Here is a 24,952-nt window from a genome sequence, read left to right as displayed (position 1 = left end):
CAACTTGACAGTCTCCTCTGCTCGGTGCTGAAATATGTACATGCACCTGGAGGCTTGACACCAAGTATTTGGGCACAGAATCACAGAATCACAGTGTAGTTTAGATTGGAAGGGACCTTGGAGGCCATCTGGCCCAACACAGTTGTTCAAGCAGGGCCACCTTGCCCAGGACCATGTCCAGATGGTTCTCTGTCCCAACCAGAGACAGATCATGTCATCCTCATCTAAATGCAATGAGAAAGCACAAGATGTCAGGGAGGAGGGAGAAGAAGGCTGCTCAGCTCCTGACAGAGTTGCTGTTGCGTGAAGGAAATGTTTTCAAGTCACTTTCTCACGTTCTGGAATTTCAACAATTGTGCCAGGAGTTCCTGTTAAAAAGTTTTTCCCAGAGGACTTCCCTGGTTGGCGTGAATATAACTGCACTCTGGGGTTGCTTTGTGTGTTGGGTGATATTTTTTTTTTTCTTTTTCTTGATTATTTGCTGTTTCTAGATCTCTTGGAGGAATTTTGCAACAGCAACAACTCACCAAAGGAACGGTAAAAGGACAAAGGAATAGGTGTAACACAAAGCCACAACAGAGAGCTCAAATGGGGCACAAGAGACAAAGGGCAAATAAGACACAGGAAGAAAAACCAACACCACCATCCCCTAATTCTTGAGAGTTCATACATGGAATTTTTCACAGAATCATAGAATGGTCTGGAAGGGACTTTAAAGATCATCTAATTCCAAACTCCTTCCATGGACAAGGACACTTTCCACATCTTTCTCAAAGTCTCATCCAACTTGGCCTTGAACACTTCCAGGAACTTCTTGTAACTACATTCCAGGAATGGAGAGTTCAGGACCAAGCAGGATCCCTAACTGGGGCAGAGAGAAATAAAGCAAAACATAACTGAATTTGTGCTGAGCAGAACCAGAAGCTCAGCTGAGCAGCCCCCAGCTCTGAATATCCCTCCTGTCCTGCATCTTTTCAGCCAGGAACTCAAAGCCACCTGATCCCACTTCTTTATCTTGGCAAGGGGGAAGAGTGGAATTACAGCAAGGCATCAGGATTATCAGCTCCAAACCAAACCTGACCCCTGAAAGCCATCCCAAATTTGGTTTACAGCACCAGAATTTCACAGTTCTTCATGCAGACAGTCTGGATCAGAGCTGAGATCCTGAGGCTCCCTGAGTCAATCTGGAACTAAGCTCATTTTAGGAGGTCATGCAGATGCTTGGAAATTCCCCTCTTCATGTCTTAACCCTATGCTGAAAACCTCCTTCATTTCATTTGCAGGGAAGGTGATGAAGGTTCATACCAGCTGAGCTTCCTCCCATTTTTCCCGGTTATCCTCTGATAAAATGTTGCTGATGATCTGGACAAAGTTCTGGAGAAGGGAGACAAAAGAGGACAAAAGAGGTGGTTAAGCAAACATTGCCCAGGCTGGAAAGGTCACAGTGGTGTGGAAAGGACATGTGAGATTTAAACAACCTCCAAGAGGCTTCTCATGGTCCCATTCCCAAAAAGTCTCACACTATTGAACGGTTCCCCAGGGATGTTATTCGTGAAACAAGTTTTAATTCTGATAAGACCTTTTTTCCAAAGTCTTCACTTTAACTACAGTATCTTGGGAATATGTCTTGTATCCATTACTGATTTTTTTAAGAACACATTAGGTAAATGTGTGTCAGAAACTGATCCAAAACAGATGATCTTCCATTGTCTGCATAATTTCATTTTCTATTTTCAACTATTTCTGTTGTTTCCAACATATAGAAACCTCAGGATTCCCTTCAGCCTGCAACCAGGCAAGAGAAGCAAGGATGGATCAAAAGGGAGCTGTCCATGGTAGGAAGACCTTTCCAGAACACAATGAGGAGGAAGGAGACAGGAAATTTAAGACTATTGATTTTTTTCTCCAGTTTTACCACTCACTGCAGATCCTGCAGGATCAGTTTAATGTTTCAAGTCATGGGGTGATGAGCCATCCCAAGGGTGTATCCTGTAGCTGCTCTGCAGCTGCTGGAAGTAAAACCCTGGGATGAGAAACCATGAGGATATTCCCCTGCATCACCATCCAGGTACCCAATGCCACAGGATCATTTTACCTCGAGTCATTAGCCTGAAATCCCTGCCAAATAATGTCCTCATATCAATTACCCTCTGCAGTAAAGTGCTATCAGGTTGAAATAGTTCAGAGTGACCTTGACTTTCAAGTTCTTAGTTTATAAATGAAGAAAGAAAGGAGAGGTGTTTAATAAAGAAAGGCATTTATGGTGGGAAAAATAATAATCTGGCTTTTCATCAGCGTTTTATCAGCTACAATCAATACCAGTAATCAAACCTGAAGCCTCAAAGGTGGACACAACCTTCTAAGCCAGCCTTGGGCTCCAGGAAATGCACCTGGGCTCACCTGCACATCCCCAGAGGTTGGGCTGTGATAAGCCCTACGGAAGATCTCTGTCACATTCCTGAGTACATCCATGGTGGACAGCAGGTCCCCACTGTAGCTGGTTCCATCCTGGGAGATTTCCACGAGGTTCTGGAGAACATCTGACAGCCCATCTCCCATCAGCCCACGCTGAGCTTTGGCAAGGTGTTCCCTGGTCTGAGAAACAGAAAAGAAACGCAAGAAAGACTTCAGGGACAGTCAGAGTTAATGAGCTCAGTGAAGGAATTGCTGGGGGAAGGTTTTTGACCTCCCTCACAATTCAGAGTGCAGATTAGATGGATCTGACAATCTCTGCTGGCTTGAGAGCCTCTGATATTTTTAAAATGGTAGAAAAGAGTGATGGATTCTAAATTATCTTCTAAGTAGTTCTACAGTGACAGTGAACTGAAATTTTGTGTTTGCTGACAAAGAAAAAATTGTCCTACTATAAAGTTTCTTCTCTTCATAACCAATAGAATATTTTTGCCCCAAAACTTGTTTTCTTATAACCAATTTGCAATTGTTTTAGGACAGACTGTACCGTACCCTGAACAGGAGAGGTCAGTTCTCCTAAAGGCCACAGGAAACAAGCAGAAATTTGTCATAACAATGAATTTAAGGTGAACAAAAAATAAGATGCTTATTTAGAAGTGATACAGTCCCAATGACACTTAATGAGAATGTGATATAAAAGACCCATAAAACCCAGATCCTGCCAAAGTAGACATAAAAATATCCCGAAAGGAACCTTCCATGGAGTGTCTGTGCATCACAAGGTAAGCAGAAAAAACAGTAAAAAAAAAATCAAGGCAGAGCTGGAAACTAATTTTTTTTTCCTTCTTTCTTGTAACTACAGCCATGTGACAATCACTGGGGAGATCCCAAACCTGCTGAGCTGAGGGAGTGGGGCTGCCTTACCATCATCTGTATGTTCCTGTAATCAATAGAAACACACTTGATGTACGTTGGAGGCTCCCAGTAAGCTATGCCTTCTTCATCTAAAATGCATCTTCGAAGGATCAGCCCTGGAAGATGAAAGAAACAAATATGGGAGTGAGGACAGCAGGATGAAAATCCAAGCATTCATGGGGGTTGGTCTTTTTTCCCAGGTAAGAAGGGACAGGACAAGAGGATGTGGCTTCAAGTCGTGCCAGGGAAGGTTTCAAGTGGATATTAGGCAAAATTTCTTCACTGAAAGCGTGGTCAAGCATCAGAACAAGCTGACCAGAGAGCTGGTGGAATCATCATCCATAGAATTGTTCAAAACTTGTGTAGATGTGGCACTTGAGGACATGGTTTAGTGGTGGACCTGGCAGTGTTGGGTTAATAGTTGGACTTGAGGATCATAGAGGTCTTTTCCAACCTTAATTATTCTCTGGAGATCACTCAGAACTGGTCAATGCATCCATTCAGACTTGACTACCAGCACAAAGGGCATCAGAGATGCCTGAAAAAGCCTGAACAAGGTGATTATCTTTATTTCCTTCTCCTCCCTTTTATTATTGCAGGGCAGCAGAAGGAACTGGGCAGGAAAACAAAAATTAACAAAATGGACATGGTGGTGAAGGAAAGGTTTCTCCTGCCCTGGATGGCAGCTTTTTCCTGGCTTGGGAAGCCCCACGAGCCTCCCCAGGTGGCTTGGTGTGGTACTTGCAACTAAAGCAGAACAGCGGCTTGTGCTGCCCACGCAGCCTGGAGGGGAATAAACACCCGACAGCACCAGTTTTGAATCAGCTGAAACTCTCTGAAAGCTTCTTTCCGTCCTCCCCCAGGCCTTCCCTCAGCTCGAGTCCACAGAGGGGTTTGCAGTGAGAATCACATGCCTTCTGATACGGAGGAACAGGGATATAAGAGAGGAGGGAAGGAGAGGGATCATCCTGTCCCAGCCATCATGATGGCATTTGGAAAGTCTCTGAGGATCGGGTTTGCTGGGTCTGCAATCCCATTGCCACTGCCAAATGATTCAGTGACCTTTCTGTGGATACAGACCTTCTAGGGCAGAATTTGGGGTGACACTGAATGTCCCAGGCTGAGTCAGAGAGCTGCAGGGTTTGTCTGTATCCAACCACCTCACTCAAAAGAAATAAAACCTTTATATTCATTATTGACACTGCCTCCCCTGTTTCTGTTGCTGCATGGCAGTGAGGAACATCCAGCTGAGGACAAATCCCACCACCAGCATGACCTCCTGGAACCTTCCCCACACTGCCTTGTACTCCTCAGGGAACACCTGAATGCCCAGATCCTTTCACTTCACACCACCACATCAAACCACGAACTTCATAACCCAAAGAAATGTTTAGAGAGGTGCTGTGATTTCTGAGTGTAAATGGACAACAGAATACAGACTTCCTGCTCTCATATAGCTGCTGCTTTTATGGGCACTGGAGAGAAATACAACATCCAAATCTAGAGGATTCTAACAAAACCCCACCTGTTTTGCAATGTTATTTGTAGATAATGGAGGCAACACAGCCCAGTATTCCCTAATTTCAAACTTGTCCCAGGACTAGGCAGCGGGTGAATGGAAATGACCTCAGACTGTCCAGTAGGAACCAAGATGTTTTTGTTAAACAATGACAACAGAAACCCAGGGAAAGTGAATTTATCCCAGGAAGAAGAGATAAATGGAAGTCTGTTTGCCTGTCCTGTTCTCCCACAACCAGGTTCTCCTCACCTAGGACACAAAGGATGGAAGATACCCTCAGGGGGGACACCTTCCCAGCATGCAGTCACCCTTACCGGTGGCATTGCGGGGACACCTGACGGCTGCAGCATCCCCAGCTGGCGTCTCCTTCCAAACCACAGGGCCAAGAGTCTCCTCGTCACAGATCTCGTGGGGCTCTGCCAGGAGAGAAAATCTTCATTGGTAAAGCTTTCTCCTCAGCAAGGACATGGAAAAGGCAGTGGGAAGAGGAAATCTGGTCTGTGAGCCTGGAGGGCTGGAGCTGCACTCCCAGCTCTGCACCTGCTTGGTCCCTCACAAAGTCACCTCACCTCTCTGGAATTTGCTCTGCATGTCTGAAAACTGGGCATGCATCCATTCTGAGGATTAGCTCACTAAAATCTATGGGAAAGTCCTTGCCTTGCCTTGTAGCAGCTCTTTGCAAGAAAACTGCTGTTGCCACACTCTACTGAAGAGTTTTATTTCTTAATTTTTAACGGGCAGACCTTTCATGGGTGAACTTCATGGCTCCAGACTCTACCTCTTCCATCCCTCAGGGTCACCACCTTCAGTGTTGGGTGTGTGTAAAATGAGGCCTGGCATAAATCAGTGGAGTAAGAATGGAGGAAAGAACAAATAAATGAAGAGACAGGGTGGACACATCCCCTGGGTGATCTTCATTCAGGTCCTCTGTCTGCTTCCATCTTGTGCACAAAAGGGAGAAGATCTGAGCCCCAACAAGTTGGAATTGCATCAGCAGCTCATTTCCAAACACTGCTGCAGAGCCCAGGAGCCTGCAGGAATGTGTTTTGAGACATCACAGAAAGAAAAAAAAATCATTGGAAGGAGGTTTTTGGATGCTTTTGTCTGTGGGTGGAGCTGAGTCGGTCCCAGAGTTGGTGGGATCTGAGAGAAAAACATTCACCATAGGAGATCTTTGTGCTGAGAAACTCATTATTTACAACATGTAAAGCAGAGGGAGCCATGAGGATGGTGCTAAAGCTATTTGTCACTCCTGAGGGAAGGGAGGAGAAAAAACTTGATTTAATAGTTTTTGATTACAGTTTTTATTCATTATGCATGTAAAATTACCAATAAATAGGAAGCTGAGGTTGTGCCTGCAACTGGTCAGGACATGTCCCACTGCTGCTCTGGGACTACCCAGGGACCAACCTGGCTGTGGGGAAGGCTCAAAATTTAAATTATGGGCATGGCAGGTCCTGCTTATTTGAAGAACTCATGCAAGATCCAACAAAGGGTCTCTCTACCCTCACATCACTGATCCAAGATCCTGGCTCCAGCCCCAGCTGCAGTTCAAAGATGGATTCCTCCCCAACAGACACTGGGGATGAAAAAGTTTCACTCTCTGCTTGGAAACAGATGCTCCTTTCCCTGGTTTAAAGTTCCCTTGTGAGTAATCCCTATTTTGATGAAACCCTGGAGGGCAAGCAGGGCCCCAGCTGTGCTCTGCGCGTAAGCAGGACTCATCCCTGTGCCAACAGCTCGTGGCTGCTGCAGATAAGGCAGAACAGGGCTGGGAAAGAGGCAGTTTCATTTCCAGCCTGCTGATGTGGAGCTGTGGGATGGGGAGATTGAATTATCCAGTTGTGACAGCACTTGGTCACCCACAGAGCCTGTCCCAGAGTAAGGAGGGAATTCCAAAATGCTGTCCCCCGGACCAGTGCTTTGACCACAGATTGTCCCGTGGTTCACAGAAGGATTCTGGGGTGTGGAAGCTTCCAGCACCCTTGGCTACAAAGCAGCAGAGCACATCAAAAAGCAGAGAGGGAGAATGTTCCCATCTCTCCTCCCCTTTCTCCCCTGGCCTGTCAAAACTTCCAGGTCTTGTCACCCCTGCAGTGTCCCTGGGGACCACTGAGGGATGCTGTGGATCAGAGATGCTCTTTAAAAATACTCTGGAGTTGTCTTGCCAGTGAGCACAGGAGCAATTCCCAGGCCAGGAGAGAATCATTTCATCCTTTCCTTTTTTCTTCTTTTTTTTCCTTTTTGATGTTGCTTCACAACAAAATCCCTTTTACCAGAGTAACCTATCTGCACTGGGAGATTTTAATAACTAACCCAATTAAGTTCAATTCTTCTGCTCGAATCAAATCACACCAGCATTTGATACTTTCTGGAGAACAAATTGAGTGGGTTTATTTTTAGCCTCTGATGTTTCCCCACCTTTTCCTTCCCTCTCAAATTAACAACTGCAGCGAGACCCTTCTGGTTGTGAACCCTGGCAGCCCCAAGTGCCTGAGACTTGCCTTTTTCCTTTTGAGCACTGCACAGGCATCAACCCCTGCAGAAAGAGAAGAAAAGATCGGGCTTGTTCTGCCAGGGCCCCAGCTGGCACACACTGAAGCTGAACTAAAACTGCCTCACTCTGTAGACACCACCAGACAACCCGGTGCTAAGATTTTCTGTGGCGAGGGAGAGCTTTGTGGCAGAGTTAGAAGAGGTTCTCACACGCCACTGCTAATTGAGAGGCACAGCTTGTAAGGAGAGGTGATGTCTTTTATTAGAGCGTAGCTGGGGAGAGTGACAAGGCTGTCACACAGCCTCTTTCTCTGTCATCTCCGAGCTGAACGTGCTGGAACTTCAGTGCTGGAGTTCTTTGGCTTTCATCTCTTTGTCTTCAGCACTTGGTGAGGGAGTCTGAGGGGTCAGCTTGGGCTCCACGTGGCACATCTGCCCCCAGGTATTCCTGCATCAAAACTGCTGCCTCCTGTTCTTTAGGGAGACTCTCCTTTCCAGCAGGAATGCCAGGATACTGCCATGAGAATCTCTCCTGCCTCTCTCTGACCAGCTCTGACAATTAATTACCCTTTCAGTCAAAACCCACGGCGAGGTACAATCGATGCAATCTGACTGCCAACATCACAGAGGCCATTGATTCCCCACCAGCAATTTCACCAGACCTTCAACTCAGGCTGGGGAAGAAAGCAAAAATGGTGCACAGGCCTTTTTTTTGGTCTCTGTGTAGCCTGTGAGAGGCACACAGAAATATTCCCACTTGCAAGTGTTCTCTCCTGCTTATTTTTCACATCCAGCCCCACGTTTTCCTCTGCCCTACAGCTCTCTCACCCTGCCTTCAGCTTTTGCACTCTGCAGGAGTGCTGAGAAACTCTGAGATTGGATAAAGCTCTGACAGATGTAGACACATCCTTTTTTTTTTAGATCTCCATTGGTGTGCAGGTTACCCAGAGGTAAAGGGTGGGAAACCACTGCAGCATCCTCACTACTCAACTACTTCCTTAATTTGAGACTCTGATATCAGTTTTTACCACTTAACATTGTCTCTTTTCCTCCTGTAACTCTGTGACAGCAAAAGCATGAAAACCACCAAAGCAAGACTGGTGGGATTGACCAAATATTCACTGAAACCAACATGGCTGCACTTGATTCTGGAACAGTCAAATCAAGACCTTGTATCTTTTACCTTGGTCATGGGTGGGATTTTATCGGATTACAACCCTTTGTTTTTCAGATCTCTGACACAGAACATGGAAGCCATTCCCAAAATCCCAAATCCCCCTCATCCAAAGGAAGGCACAAAGGGTCTGGGGTACATACCAGGACACTTTCTGTCATTGCACTGCTTGTACTCCTCCTTGGGACCCTGGCAAGTCTCTCCACCGAAGAAGGGGCCGTAGCACACGCGGTCACGTCTCTGAGTGCCACCTCCACATGTGGCGGTGCAGCTGCCCCACACTCCCCAGGCCTGCCACTTCCCATCCACTGGAAACAAACAAAAAGAAAAGAGGAGAGAAACAGCCTGTTAGATCCCAAACATAATCTTCAAGAGGAGGAGTTGAGGTCCTAAGGTGAGCAGAGGAATGTGGGGTGAGTAGGGCAGGGTTTGGTAGGAAGGGATGTCTGCCTTGGATCTTTGTTTGATCCTCAACAGACATTAAATCAGAGCGTTCCCATTCCCATTCCATCAGTCCAAGGGTGTTTTCGTGTTCCTCCTCAGCACCTTCATGCTCTGCAAAAGCAGATCTATCTCTGTCCTTGGGCTGAGATTTGGGGCTGTGCTCCTGAACACTCTTCCCATAGGCAGGGATTCAACCTGGCAGCCACATCTGCCAGGCCAATTCCATAGCTGGAGATCATTTGGGATGTACAATGCATGTGGGAAAATAGACCTTCCCAGAGAAGGTCTGGATCAGGGATTTGGAGAGACCAGCAGAGCCCTTGGGCAAAAAACCATGAAGAGATATCAAATAAATCCCCCTCCAGCTGTTTCCATTGCACTTATGCTTCACGTGCCTCGGAAAAAGGTCTGGGATGTTGTCTCATTCTGTTGTGTCTTCTCCCAGCATCTTTCCAGATTCAGTGGAAATGCAATTTCTTTTACGTTAACAATGACATTTATCAAAATGCTGCTTCTTCTACGTTAACAATGGCATTTATCAAAGCACCATAAAAATGTTAATTAGCCCTCACAACAAGCCTGCAAGGTAGGGAAACATTCTCCTCTGCTGCACCACAACAACTCGGTGACAGAACTAGAACAAGGCCTGTGTCTGCTCTTAATTATTTGGGCTTTAATTATGAGTTACCACATCATCTTGGGTTGAATAATTCCTTTTGGGAGGGTGGAATATCCATGCTTTGTCAAAGAAGCAGAAAAAAATTACCAAAAAAGAGGAACAGCACCAAATTCTGGTGCTTTATTTAGTGATGTTTTGTGTAGTGGAAAGCATGGCCTGAAATGCTTTGACAGATAACTCTGAAATCAGTGGGACAAGGTTGTCTAAAAAAGAGTTCTGAAGCACCTTTTTGTCTTTGAAGATCTCCATTAGTTGCAAAGAAGGAGCAAGATACCTAAACATCAAAACATACTTGAGACCATGTAGGAAAATCCAATACCTGTGTTAAATACTGCAGATAATGGTGCTACCAGAGAGTAAAGGGATTCTCTGAGGAAATAGGGAGACCAGGATGAATTCCAGTAGGAATTATTATTATTATTATTACTACTGCTATTACTACTACTATTATTATTTTTACTGTTATTGCTGTCTTTATTATTATTATTGTCACAGATAGATGAGTAAAGTAAGTGACAAGTCTCACACAGAAATTAACAAAGGCTTTATTGTGCCAGACCTTCTCATTGGTAAGGTTTACAGCTGAGATACAATGGAGGATTCCCTGTTTGCATCAAATATAACTGGGAACATTGAAATCGTGGGAGGAGAGGAACAAAACAAAAAAAAGGAGGAAAGTTGAAGCCCTGTGGAGGCAAGGGAAGGGTTTCATTGATATTTTCTTGGGGTTTTTTTAAGCTCATCCTGAAAAGCTGATACCTAAGGCTAGACTGACACATTTCCTGTGGGGAATCACTCACCTCTCCGGGATCTCCTGAAACATTTACCAGCTCTGGATTTTGGCTGGTGCACTCTGTTGGAACAATCCAAACCTTACTACCACACTGAAAAGGGCAAAAATCTTCCCCAAAGAACCATTTTAGTGGGACTGCAGAGAAATATGGCCCAAGAGAAAGAAGTCATTGGCCACCCACCTGGGCACTGGCGCAGGAAGCAGTCCCTGGTCTCCACCCAGTGTCCCTGGCACTCAGCTCCGCCGTAGGAAGGTCCATTGCACTCCCGCGTCCTCTGCTGGGTCCCGTTGGAGCAGGAAGCTGAGCACGAGCTCCAGCTCGACCACTCGTTCCAGTTGCCGTCCACTGAGTGGCCCAAAGAAAGAAAACGAGCGGAATGTGAAAATCTTTCCCTCTGGAAGGAGCCACGGGGCCTTCTGGCCTTTGTCTACCAGGGACTGATGTGGGGAGACCAAACCAGAACCACAGAGCTTGGGAGAGGGCAGGGATCGTCAGAAAAAGTTTGGGCAACTGTAGCAATGGGGATTTTTGGGACCCTCTGCAGCTTCCAACAATCCCACTGGATGTAAGTGTGGTAACATTTCAATTTTTATGTTCCACGCTCTACATAACACCTTAAAAGTTTAGCTTACTGATATTGTGCATTCCAGTGTAAAAGTCCAAACTAATAATGTTGCCAATCACAACATGACATCAAAACAGAGGATGTGAATCACCAAGCTCTTTGAGGGGATCAGTACCTTACATTTCCCATTTGGGGCAATCAGCACTTTTTTAAGGGAAAAAGCACTTTTTTCAGCAAAGCAATGCAAGAATCTGTGGAGCATGGACTTTCTCAAGCATGCAAATGCTCTGTTTGTCATTAAAGCACACCCAGAAACTTGATCACGGTGTTACTGACAGGAATCCATGATTGCTGCTAGGTGTCCACCAACAGAAGATCAGGAACAGGGTGAGTGTTTGTGGCCAATGTGTTTCTCTCACAGCTGAATTAACTCTGACAGGCTGGATATGTTTCTACCCAGCAGGGTCTTTGATAATTAAATAGAGGAGGAAGGGACAAGGGAGATTATGATAGGGATAGGGTTGGAGAGAAATAAGAATATATTTTATTAACGTGGTATGGACTGAGGCATTCCCAGGTGTGGCAGTTACACCCTAATTGGTCCCAGATCCATCACCCAGTCTGCTCTTCTTGGAGCATTTTTCTCATTAACTGTGGTCATCATGCTCTGTTTAGATCTAATTAGCTGCTAGATCTCACTCAGGGAAAACAACCTGAATCCCTGAAAAGTCTGAATTCTGGCTCAAATCACATTTCAGCTCATTTTTTTTGGCTTTGTTTGTCCATCCAAGAAAAACAAATGCCAACTGGTCCCCCGTGTAATCTGCAAGGAATTGATGAGCCCTGTGTAATCCCCATTGCGCTTGAGCAGCTTTTTGTTTGAAAACTCAGTAAAAAAATGTTAAAAACATCCAAATGAGCAACTGCCAACTCAAAGGGGATTGCAAGGTGTGCAAAATCAGGCAGGCATAAAGGCACTTCCAAAAGGTGCTTGTTTTTAACAATCCAAAATTTATATTTTCACTGTGCATAAATTCAAGGCTTCGTGCCAGTGCCTATCAATCCCAAGGAAAGGAAATGAAAACCATGGTGTTTGACAGCTGGTTGTTTTTCTGGAAATGATCCAAAACTCCACAAAGTAGATCCTACCAGGTACAAATTAGTGTGGCTTTTCTGACTGGAGGTTGTGCTGTTAAGTTTCCATGAACTGCCATAAATCATAGAATCACAGGATGGTTTGGGTTGGAAAGGTAAAGATCATCGAGTTCCACCCCCTGCCATGGGCAGGGACAGCTTCCACTACCCCAGGCTGCTCCAAGCCCCATCCAACCTGGACTTGAACACTTCCAGGGATGGGGCAACCACAGCATCTCTGGACAACCTGTTCCAGGGCCTCACCACTCTCACAGGGAAGAATTTCTTCCTAATAATGATGCTGTCTGTCATTCATTAAAATTACCCTATGTTGGAAAAGTAAGATTGCATTTCGCACATTAAATGTGACATTTACCAAAAAAATTGCATTTATCAAAAAAAGTTGAATTTTTCCAACGCCTTCCCTGCTGCTGGTGATTGGCAGCTTATCAGAAGTGCAAGCATTTGGAGGTAGAAAAATAAAACATCCAGATCCATAATTTGGTGGTTCACTGGGTGATGTGGAACAGGTAATTTCCTTTTATTTATTCATGGGTGGTAATTTCAGAGACATTTTAAAAACAGGAGAAGCATAAGGTGGCTGTGTTTTCCCTCCAGCCACTTGCACTGGTGCAAAGATGTCTCTTGGTCAAGATCCTGAAGGTTCCCATCAGAGCCACAGCCAAGACTGTTTGGTGCCATGGTCACACCACAGTGGGGGTCTATCAAAAACGTTCATTTTGTGGCTTAGCCTGTGAGGAGACAGGCATTGTCCTCCTCCTTTTTCCCTTTTTCCAAGGACTTGGGGCTCAGCCTGTGGTATCCACCGCTCTGGAGGAACAAAGGCTCTGTTGTCCCTGCAGCAGAGCATTTTTATCAGCTGTAGCAATAAATCCTCAGAGCAGGGTGGTAATAAACACTGTGAGTGTCTGGGGTGTCAAACGCCCATTGTTGTGCTTCAGTGATTCCCCCAACACCACTCTCATTTGGTGCTGCCAAGCTGCTGATTGCCTTTGTGGCACTAATTAGAGCTGAAGCCTTGCAGTTGGGCTGCTTGTCTTTTCCACCGCCGTTTCGGCCGCGTATTTATTTGTGTTTAAATTAATTATGGATCAATGTTAACTCAGGGTATGCTTTACTGCCCAAGCAATGCCAGCTCTGACTTCTTAAATTTGTCTTTTTATGACAGAGTCAATTTGGTGTCTGGGAGGTTCTTATTCCAAGTAGAGTCTTCTGGACAGCGGCCAAATATCCAAGGATAGTTACTTGGAGTGAAAACTCGATGGGAAATGCCAGGAGGCTTCTCACTGTTTTCACAAAGTTCTCATTCCTCCCACAATCCCTCTCCTCCTCCGGGGACATAATAATGTCTCATAATGATTCTCATTAAACTGGAAAAATGTCAGTTGACATTATCCAGGGAGAGGGAGGGAGTTTTGGGGAGCTCCCTCATGTACAGATCGTGTTCATCAGGACACCCAGAGTTAAATTAAGGGGGACTCTGGTTTAAACCCAGGGCCTGTCAGAGGAAAGAAACCTCTGGAGAGCAAGTGGATTTTGAGGTGGTAAAAGTAATTTCATTTGGGGCTCTTTCTGATGTTTCAAAGCAAAACTCAAGGAAAGGCATTTGGAAGTGAAATCTAGGGCTGGGGAAAAGGTACTGAAAACTATTAAATTTGGCATGAAAGGTTATCAGGAGTCTCTTAGTCCATTTCAGTCACAGGGAAAACTCACATATATATTGAATTAATGCACAGACAGGTAAAACAATTAATTCCAGCGCAACAAACCCAGTCAGGCAAAATAACTTTAAACCATTCAGTGGGGAAAACAGGTGAGAAGCTTAAGGTGGTCTTGGAAATAGCAGTGACAGCCAGATCCAACCCATGTCAGGTGTCCTCTACAAGAGATCACACAGGGCAAACCTGAACCTAAGACACCTCTGAGCTGAACAACCCTGGAAAACACCTCTGGGTTGCTTCTTCAACAAGTCCTTTCCTCAGGATCCTCCTTGGGGTAGTTCAGAATTTCACAGGAGTCAGCTACAGATCTTGATGAGCCATGTGAGGGAAACTGAGCTGGGGAGACCTGCTGGAGGGGAAGCCTCAGATCTGTGACTGTTCCTACCTGGGCAGAGAGCGATGTTGCAGAACTTGGTTTGCTTCTCGGGGCCCTCGCAGGGATTCCCACCGAACTGGGGGGGTTTGCAGGTTCGGGTTCTGTCCCTATAGCCTCTCCCACAAGTGGAGGAGCACAAACTCCACGGAGACCACTCGTCCCAGGTGCCATGCACTGCAAGGGAAGCAGAAGGAGTGATTTTCCTTTCCTGAGGAGGTCTGAGGAAGTGAGGGAGCCTGCAGGGCACAACTTCTTCCCACCCAGAACCAGCAGCGTGTGGGAAGCTGGAGAACAAACCAACCCAAAATGTGCAAGAGGAACATCAAGTGATTTTTATGCTTTGATATCGGCACCAAGTGTCTGATACTTTTCAGTCTTTTAAATAAACTGCAGTTCACTTTTAATTGACCCTAATTTTTCAGATTTTTGAGCATTTTTTAAGCGAAAGATAGAATTAGCTAGAAAGTAATAAAACCCCACTACCCTTAGGGAAGCATAATAACCATTATCTTTTCACTTCTTGCCCTTATTTCCCTCCCTCTCAACATTTTCTCATTGAATCCTCAAAGACTACAACATTTTAAAGCTTTCAGAAAAGCTGTAGTCTGTCTACTGATTACTATCACAGATCAGTGACACCACAGAGGCAAAGCTAGGGAGACTTGGAAGAGTAAAACAGAATGGGCAACATCCTCCAAGAGTGCTCAAGCATCACTGGTAGCTCCTGGAATTAGACATCTAATCGATTTTAATCTAATCTAATTAGCCTTCTAATCTATATTAATCTAATCTCCTCCAATCTAACCTAATCTAATCTGGCCAAGTTATTTATGGAATTTTAGTCTCTATAATCTCCAGAGGCCAAATGTTATAAGAATGCACTGATCTCTCTTAAGGGACTTCATCCCTTCCAGCTTTACCAGAGAAGCTAATGCCAAATCAATAATGTTTCAGAAAAAGAAGAAACCCAAAACAACAGGTATTTTTCCAGTTCTTCATTGGTTGCTTGTGGCTAGCACAGTTTTTCCCATGAGAGGTTTTCTTGTGTTTTGTAAATAAAGATAAAGTTTGGATGTTTTGGAACAGTGTCCCAGAACTTGGGCAGTGCAGGCCTGGCCAATCAGGCCTGGGGGAAGGCTTCTGACTGACCAATCTGGGTGACTTTTGAGAACTCTATAAATGTGATGAAATCAAAACAATAAAGGTCATTCCTTCTTGCCACCGAGAACCGATGCATTCATTACTCTGCTAGCTGCTCAACAGCGACAGTTGCTAACAGTGACTGATGCCCCAAGAAAGGGTGTTCAAAACTAATTTCCACCAGGCATCTTGCATGATAAGAGATAACCAGAGGAGGAAATACAGGAAAGAATACAAAGTTTTCACCATGGATGGTGGTTTCACCATCACAGGATTGTTTCTGAACAATGATGTTGCTGGTCAGGAGAAATTAATAACACGCTTAGTTTAACAGCATAACCCTTCAAAATAATCATAGAAACATAGAATGGTTTGGGTTGGAAGTGACCTCAAAGACTATCTAATTCCAGGGACAGGAATTCCAAGGGCAGGAACACCTTCCACTATCCCAGCTTGTTCCAAGCCCCATCCAACCTGGCCTTGGACACTTCCAGGGACGGAGCAGCCACAACTTCTCTGGGCAACCTGTGCCAGGACCTCCCAGAAATATCCCAGTGGAGATACCACAGGCAGCCAATCTCCGTCTCCCTCCCGCCATACCTGGGCACACAGCAGAGTTGTTGCACTGTCTCTGCTCCCGGAGAGGACCACTGCACTGGGTGCTGTAGGAAGACGAAACGCAGAACCTGGTCCTGGTCTGCCAGCCCTCCCCGCAGGTGGTCGAGCACACACTCCATGGGGACCATTCCTCTGCTGCAGGGTCACCTGTGAGGGGTGGAATAGGAGGTGAGGGTGTGGAATCCTTGGATATCCGGGGAAGAAATTTCCAGGTTCCACTCAGCCAGCTGTGAGATCTGTGAGGCTGCAATGTGTCCTGCTGGTGGGGTGGTGAGATGGGTGGGAGGGTGTAAGGGCATTGGGGAGGAAATGTGAGAGCTGAGAATGGGCTAGAGGGTTTTTTTGGGTACTGCATAGAGCTTTAATACACACAAGAAAAAAAATAGGATGCTCTGGAAGCATCAGGGTACTGGGAAGGGCAAACTCCACCACTGAGAGTGGTGTAACCACTCCAGAACCATGTGAGCTGGGATAGAGAACCTCCACCCACAGGTTGTACTAATAGGGATTAGACAGAGTAAATTTATCCACAAATTGTTCTAAGGATTCAACCCCTTTTCCTGCCTTCTCACAGCCCCTGCCAGTGCAAATCAGCAGACAAGGAGCAGACAAAGTAGAAGATGATGGTGCCTAGGAAGGGTCAGCTGATGAAATCCCACAGAGTTTCCTCGGCATCTCCTTTACCTGTGGAGATCTGCTTTGAGCATGTGACAGAGAACAAGGCTGACTCTTCCAGGGCATCACACAGTCCCTATCAACTGCTGATCTGATGGGGCAGCATTGGATGGGAAACTAAAAATATCCCATTGATGGGAGTGAAAAGCCCTGAGATATATTCCCTTTGTCACTAATATTCCTGCTGGGAGTGTTTCATCAGGCCACAACCTCCAAATAAGTCACCCTAAGTGTGAAATGGACAGGGAAAGGACAGTTTTCCATTAGTTTTCATAGGCAATATTCTCCCCCTTGACAAAATGCCTTTCTTCCCTAGATGAAAATAAAAACTGGCTCTGTTCCATTTAATTAAGCCGTTCATTGTTTGGATTTTCAGATTTTTCATGGATTGTTAATAAATACACACAATAAACCTGGAATGTAGCATTTGGCATGTATAGAACACAGGCATGTGGCAAAAAATAAACACCAGCACACGTTTGTGGCAAGTTCTTTAAAACCTCAGACTGCCCCATGCCACATCCCAAAAAGAGGCATCTGGCAGGTTATGGATGATAAGAAGTATCACAACACTGGGTGGAACAGGCAAATATGACTCTGGGGGTCATCCAGCCTGGCACCCAGCACTTGGATATGCTATCCCACACCACTATCCCATTCCCAAAGAAAGCTGGGCAGAAAGTGCTGTATTAAACTGTCCAGCTGCAAGGTGGAGCAGGAAAAAGACTCTAAGCTGGAGGTCTCAGTGAGGGTTATAAAGCAGCTGCGTGAAAATGTCAGAGCAGGAACTGTGGTGGGGACTGTAAAGGCTGGAGATCACCAAATTTCCCAATATTGCTTAAAATTATGCCTGGCTTTTTCCTTGAGGTGGTACCTTTATTTATGTATTTATCTATTAATGTTTTCCACATGCAATGAAATTTCATGCAGGCTTTCAAGTGTTTGTGGCTCTCATCACTCTGCTCTTTGGGATTTTTGGTAGTTATCTGTGTTCAGTTTGTGTCGTGCTTTTCAACACATCTACTTTGAAGGTCTCCTGTCATTCAGGCAGTTGGGAATTAAAAATATAACCACTAATTGGAGTTTGTTGAATTAATACATATTGAGGGGGAACAGTGTAGAGGAAGACCTGTCCTTACTGTAAAATGGACAGACTTTCACTTCTTCATTTACTGGCTGGAGAAGGAAAAGGTGGAGGTGAGGATAAATCCTTTCCTACCTCATCTGTGCCATTGCAAAAATTGTCATGAGATATAACTGCTGTTGTTCATTAAGCCAAAGTTGCTCAAAACTGTTTTGCTTTTGTGTTTTTTCATTAATCTGCCCAATTGGTCCCAGTTAGATGGAAGTTATGGATCACTGGTCTTTCCCTGGGATGTGTAGGAGAAGCTTTGTGTGTTTTGAGGCTTTGGGGCTTCAGGAAAACATCACTCCCATATCCTGTTTCACAAGAATTAGATCTCCTGGTGCAGAGAGATCTGCATTTCCATGGACAGTTTTCCTGCCTTTCCAATAAGGAACTCAACCAGTTTTGTCTAAGTCCTGTGGTGCTCCCATTTTACCACAAGCAAATCACTTTTTTGGCACCATCACTTCAGCATTTGCCATTCACAGAACCCCAAACTCCAGCAGATCCCTCTTAGGCCCACAAATCCCAACCATTCCTGCTCCCTTGCCTGTTTGGATGCTCCACGAACCAATGATGACTTTGTATTTCTCCATCAACCTTGAGCAACCTCCCCATTTCTGCACCCAGCAGCACCAAGTCCCTCGGGGTCAGGGAGCTGGAGGACTTTGGTAGTAAAACACCCCAAGTTTCAATCCCAAAATCTTTCTTGAAGGCCAGAAAGGACAGGGGAAGCCTGCAGAGACACAGGGGCCTCTTCTATTAGCAACTCATGGCAACTTCCCCCTCAGGGAGGCTGGGGTTTTGCAATCTCCACATTCAGACAAAAGTTGCTGTGTCACTGGATGGATGATTCTTTGAACCAAATTCCACCTCTCCTGCCTCTTTCCTCTTTATTATTTCTGGCTTTTGCTCTTTCACAGCAGAAATAGCTGTGCTTAGAGGTAAATCTCCTCAATTATCGTCCCTCACATTGCACCAATCCCTGGCTTTTATACCCATAATACAGTTTATTTTCTAAGTTCTGGCGACTCCCTTGGGCTTGGTGTCGCTCTGAACCAAGCAATTTATCTCAGTCCACTGGGACATTACGTCCAGCCTAGTCTCAAACCTTGCACAATTTTAACTAATTTTCAAACCAAGTGAGACCCAGTTCTGAGACACTCTCAGGCATGAGACAAATTCTCTCTCTACTCAAGAGAAGCACAATAGTGCCCATCATGAAAACTATGAGTGAGAAGTTCTGCACTCCTGTGGGTCAAACAGCATCGAATGCAAATTGCTGAGTGAAGTACATTGCAATTGTTCATCCCAGAAGGGGATTTTGGCTCTGATTTTTGATTTAATGCAAAGAACTCTACCATCCTTATTGGCTTTGAAAGCTGCCTAGTCCAGCTCAGAGCTGTCTTATAATTAGACTTGCTAGAGATTATAGAATCATGGAATGGTTTGGGCTGGAAGGAACCTTAAAGGTCATCTCATTCCAGCCCTGTGTCATGGTCAGGGACATCTTCCACTAGCCCAGGTAGCTCCAAGCCCCACCCAACCTAGCCTTGGACAATTCCAGGGATGGGACATCCACAGCTTCTCTGGGCAACTTGTGCCGGTGTCTCACCACCCTCATAATGAAGCTTTTTTCCTAATACTTAATTTAAATCTACCCTCCTTCAGCTTAAAGCCATTCCTCCTTATCCTGGCACTCCAGGCCCTTGTCCAAAGTCCCTCTCCAGCTCTCTTGAAGAATCTTTAGGCAATGGAAGGGACTTCAAGATCTCCCCAGAGCCTTCCCTTCTCCAGGCTGGACAGCCCAAAGTCTTTAATAGCAGAAGGGCTTCAGCCAAATTTGTCTTCACTCCCAGAGGAGAAGAGACCAAACCCTGCCCTGCATCATCCCTGGTGCTTGCAGGCAGCTATCTCTGCAGGGTTGACTTTTGATTAGTCCTGTGATGCCCCAGACTAGCTTGGGGATTAACAGGAGTGTCCCAAAGGATTTTGCAGGCCTCACTGCCCCACTTGAAGTGGGAAGATGGCCCTGGCTGCTCCCACAGATCCAGCTGGAGGGGGTCCAGGAGGTGCTGCAGAATGAGACACACTGGATGTTAATCCATTGGGATGTGGCACTGCAATCAAGGATCATTCCAGCTCCTGGCTGCAGTGTCCCCATCAGTGCCTGCAGCATCTCCATGACTGTTCTTCCCTCAGCACTAATGGAGCAGCATTTCCCTGCCATCTCTGTGCCAGAATCCCTTTCTGTTTTGGGCTCTGTCAGTCTGACATCTCTCCATGTGCAAGACGCCTCTCTGCTCACATCCTGCTGCTGGCAGAGTCCTCCTGGAAGCAGTCTGTGGGCTGAGCCAGGAGAGCCCATGCCAGGGACCTGCTGGGCTGGATTTGGCTCTTGTGGTGCTGCTGGGAGGGGCATTTGGGTAGCCAGCAGCACCCTGGCTGAGAGCACAGCCCTGCCAGAGCCTGGGGGCCACCAGGACCTGGGCAGCAGGGAGGTGAAGGGCTGGAAGGACAAAATGCTGCTCTGCAACTGGGCAGGGCTTTCCCCTCATCCACAGTCCTCATGGCTGCCATCAGCTGATTTTTTGTATTTCATCTTTTCCCATGTCTTGAGCAGATGTGAAACATCTTTTACCCTACAAACTGTGCCCACAGGGATGGTGTGGGCTTTGCTTTGGCATCCCCAGCTAAAAATTCCCTCTAATCCCTTGCTGAACTGTACCTTCTGTCTCTACATCTTCTCCATCCTGATACCCTTGAAAATGTTGTGGTTGGTACTCCTGGGATGGTGAGAGGGATGTGGGAAGCTCGCAGCAGGACAATGCACACCTCCCAGCCCATGCTGCCCTCAGGAATGCCACAGCCCAAGCCAGCCATGCTGCAGCAGTGGCCACGATAGCAGGGAGGTGACAGAGATGTCACTGAGCCCAGATCCAGCATCCAGCTGCAGGGCAGGAAGAAATGCCAAACAATAAACCTGATGGCTGAGTTACAGGCTGAAACAGGAGCTCCGGGGAAGCACCTGGGACCAGGCAGAGTAGGAACAACAGGGGCCTGCCTTGAAGTGCCTTCCCTGCTTCTGCATTTGGCCATGTGTGACAGAGAGATTAAGCTCAGCTTTACGAGGTTACAGCAGTGCAAGTGCCCTCCCATTCCTGCAGGATTTACCAGCCTCCAGGGATCCATCCTGCAGGCAGTGGAGCAGAATCTGTGCAGGGTAGAGAGGAAATTGAAGCTGTTCCCTGCTTTGTGTTGAAAACCACAACCCCAGCAATTGCCCAGTCACCCCCAGATACTCCACACCACACGGATTCCTGATGCTGCACAATGGCAAAGTCCTCCTGGGTTGGGTGGGTGGAGCACAGGTAACCTACACCAGAATATGACACTCCCTCACTTATATTCAAATTACCTTTTGAAGCCTTTCTAGAGCACGAAATGCTGGCAAGGTCACTGGGCAGTGAGTTTAGCCTCTGGCCAGGTTCAGCACACTGTGCTTTGCCTGAGACCCCTGATGTGTTGAGATCCTGCCGCGACACACAGCCGTGAAAGGAGAGCACAAAACCTTTCCAGACTGAATCACAGAATCACAGAAAGGTTTGGGTTGGAAGGAAGATTAAAGATCATTTACTTCCAACCCCCCTGCCATGGGCAGGGACACCTTCCACTAGATCAGGTTGATCAAAACTACATCCAACCTGACCTTGAGCACTTCCAGGGATGGGGCAGATTGGACCTGGCATAGATCTAGGTCCAATTCATTCCCATCTTCCCAGATTACACTCTCTGCTATTACCACACATTATTCCCCTTCTGTAGTAGAAGGTTGGAAGGTCCTGCTGTAGAACCTACCAGAGCCAAGTCCTTGCACAGCTCTAAAGACCCAGGGACAGAGAAAACCAATCCTGCTCTCTCAGCCTCTCTCACAGTCAATGGCAAGGCATGACATGGACATCAGCAAAGTGGCTGCATTGCAGAAAGGTCAGCTTTGGCTTCATGAACCACATCTAGTTGGATAATTCAGACAAAGCAGTGACTCAGAAGTAGGCAGGATGATGGGAAAGTGCTCTGTGAGATGGATGGGCTTGTCAGGGCTTTGTGTCTGTCCCTTTTTGCCTTCTCTGGCTGATGGGGACAACACAACACCCTGTGGGGTGATGGAATGGGAACAAACGGGGCGACAACCATTTGTTCAGCACACGACAACACTGAGCTGGGAGGAAGGAGATGGTTAGGAGTCATTGAAAGAGCGCAGAGAGCCCAGCCCAGCTGGGCAGTGCAGTGACCAGAGCAGTGTCCCAGCTCCAGAGGCTGCTGTGGGAGGTCAGAGCTTACCTATTTGAGGTGCAGGGTACCCGTAGTGCTGCAGTTCATCAGGGTCCTCTCGCTTTCTGTTATCTGTGGACCTCAGCGATTGGCTTCTGGAATTATAGCGTCCATTGGCTATGGCAAGGTAATGGGTCATGTAAATACACCTTGGTTCACTCTGCAAGATCTTTCACTACAAAGGTTACACGAATCAACAACAGCCACCTGCCACGCTCCCCTGACGTGACCACCTGCTTTCCAACCCCAGCACCCCTGGCCACCAGTTTTCCCCTGAGGTTTCAGCACCAACCAGCCTGAAAGGCTTGGGCTGGTTGGTGGTTCAACCCCTTGTTTTGAGTGAGATTTGGGACCACGCAGAGTATGATCCCTTTTATCTGGTCCTTAATTAATTTCAGTGATTTTCTAGGGTGTCTGCACTCCTTGCTGCACTTGTGGAGGATTTACCCTTTTCAGATGTGCTGGCACTGAATTCCACCATCCCTAGTGGTGTTTTGAGATTTCTGGTAGTGACTGGCAGTGTGTTTTTGGTGAGAAATTCTGCCTTGCAACCAGAACCTTCCTAGAAATGCCCTGTAGAGGAGCCAGAAAATGCTGAGTGGAGCAGGCAGGTGAGGGCAGGTGGAAAGGAAAAGGATCTCTAAATAGGATGTCTCCTTCACAGAGTGTACCCTGCCACCAGCAACAAGGAGAGACGAAATTCTGGCATCAGCAAAGTACCAACAGAGCTATAACTGGGAACTTTTCCATCTCAGTGAGAAAAGCTCCTGACCCTTGTGTCCTACTGAAAATCTCCCAGTGGAGCCCATGGTGTTGAGTTCAGAATGTAAATAATGCATCCACTGTAAACCAAAGCCATTTAACTGTCCCTTCCAAGACCACATTGCCAGCTTTCCATTTTCCTCCCAAATGGATCAGCCCTGAACTGGCTGGAGGGGAAACTAAAATTTCTGTTTTCCGTTTTGCAACCCTGGCACATTCCCTCCCTAGCAAAGAGCAAAACAACCAAGTAACAACAACCAAATCCCATCCACCAGTAGTGCCTGCTGTAAATCAGGAAAGCTCAGCTGACTCCACCAGAGTCACATGGAATAGCAGAGAGCAGAGCTGAGCCCGAGTAATCTGTGATCTGGCAGCCAATTTGTTTCCAAACAGCAAGTACTAGACAGAAGATCTTTTCCCCCAAGGAGGTAAAACAGTCAGACATCTTTTCAAGAAGTATGAACTGCCAAGAGATGAAATGGTGACAAATTTGATCCCGGAACCCTGAGAAAATTAATAAAGGTTAATGAAGCTTCAGTGTGGTGGCAGGAGTCTTTATTGCCATCCAAAAAGGGAAAGCAGAGGAGGGAGAGGAATGATTCAGAGAGTCCCTGCCAGGAGCCAGGCTTTATATTCAGCAGTTTGGATCATGGGAGAGTTTGTGAAATTGTATTATTTACCATCGCTGTTGCCTGAAAGCAGAACTTGAGGAGTCTAGGAATTGTGACATGGACTCCTCCAAACCTTCCCAGCAGCAGCTGGTTGCTGGCTGGAGGGGATGGGATGGGGAAGTCACCCACCTGTCACCCTCAAGGGAAAAATACCCACAGGACATCAGAAACACAATCATCCTGATATTTGTATACACCTTTTTTTTTGTCTGGCTCTTGCCTGGAATAGAAAAATCTCAAACCCTGTTTTTAATAGCTAAAAATCATGGGACTTTCATGTGGGAGATTCAGTTCAAAAAAAGGCAAATTCTAACTAGTTTTCCAGTACTCACTTTTTAAAATTTGTTAGGAGACAACTTAAATTATTCCTGTATTTGGGACTTCTCACATCCCTCCACCACCCATTCCAGGCTATACCCACACACTTTCATCTGTCCTCTCCATGAAATCTCACAAATCACACGAACACACAAAATCTCCATCTGCAGCACATCCCATGGGCTTCCCACAGAATTATTTGGGCTGGGATGAGAAAGTGGGGCTGGGCAGCAAGAAGTAGATGTGGAGTGTCGAGCTTGGATGGCTTTGTCAGCTGCCCAGAGCAAGGAAGGTGACAAGGAAAATCTGGGATTGTATATTCCAGAAGCAGTCACTGTTCACAGATGGACAGAGAGATAGGAGGCAGGACAGAGGGGAGGAAAGATAAAAGAGCAAAACAGAAGTTTTAATTGTGAGTCTAACACCCTGAACCTCCTCTCACCAATTATTTGGGCTCCGTGTCATTGACATCTCCTAATGACTTATCCCAGTCTTGAAGGACTGAATGATTTCCTTTGCTCCTTGACAGGTCTGACAAATCTGCACTGTTATTCCTCATGCTAATTAAAGCCAATCAGGCCTAGTGGCTGAATGAGTGACCCTTCCAGCTCCCAATCTTCCCCCCTGCCAGGGTCACTCCACTGCTGCAGGAAGCCTTCATCCCCTTTGGAAGAGGATGTGCAGAGAAGCCAGTTTGCCTCCATTTAACACAGAGCACAGCTGAGATTTAACCTGGACGGTTTCATTGGAGAGATGAACAAATCAATCCTGGTTCCAAGCAAAGCAGGGAGACACCAGGTCCCTTAGGAACACAGGGAAACTGGAGCAAGTGATGCTTTGCTGTGAGTACCTGAACTTCATGGGGTGGAGGTCAAAAATTAAAGGCAGTGGGGACCTGTTTGGATTTCAGCAGCCTGTTTCCCACAGCAGGGCCAGTGGAGAGGAGCAATTCCAGGATTAAGGGAAGACCTAGACTGAATTTACATCCCAGCTGGATAAACGCAGTGAGGATGGTACTGTTGTTGAAAAACCCAAGCACCTTTCAAATGCTAACAGGAGT

The 24,952-nt window shown here is 46.3% G+C and overlaps 1 protein-coding gene across 10 annotated transcripts in view; it reads right to left on the bottom strand.

Annotated features, from left to right (window-relative positions):
- ADGRB1 (adhesion G protein-coupled receptor B1) overlaps positions 1-24,952 on the bottom strand; it is a 276,988-nt gene that overhangs the window by 125,999 nt on the left and 126,037 nt on the right. For 8 of the 10 annotated variants that reach the window (XM_085053675.1, XM_085053673.1, XM_085053677.1 and 5 more), the window contains 9 exons: positions 22,151-22,258; positions 15,991-16,155; positions 14,260-14,424; positions 10,614-10,778; positions 8,660-8,824; positions 5,161-5,262; positions 3,337-3,443; positions 2,401-2,595; positions 1,306-1,374 (listed from right to left, as the gene is read on the bottom strand). In XM_085053675.1, coding sequence (XP_084909801.1) covers positions 1,306-1,374; positions 2,401-2,595; positions 3,337-3,443; positions 5,161-5,262; positions 8,660-8,824; positions 10,614-10,778; positions 14,260-14,424; positions 15,991-16,155; positions 22,151-22,258 — 1,241 coding nt within the window. The remainder of the gene's footprint in view (positions 1-1,305; positions 1,375-2,400; positions 2,596-3,336; positions 3,444-5,160; positions 5,263-8,659; positions 8,825-10,613; positions 10,779-14,259; positions 14,425-15,990; positions 16,156-22,150; positions 22,259-24,952) is intronic. The other 2 variants (XM_085053680.1, XM_085053683.1) reach the window with 1 other exon arrangement.

The sequence above is a fragment of the Lichenostomus cassidix genome, chromosome 2 (assembly GCF_008360975.1).
Source record: "Lichenostomus cassidix isolate B80296 chromosome 2, HeHo_3.0, whole genome shotgun sequence".
Lineage (NCBI taxonomy): Eukaryota > Metazoa > Chordata > Aves > Passeriformes > Meliphagidae > Lichenostomus > Lichenostomus cassidix.
Note: the sequence above shows the minus strand (reverse complement) of the source record. Positions and strands in the feature narration are given on the sequence as shown.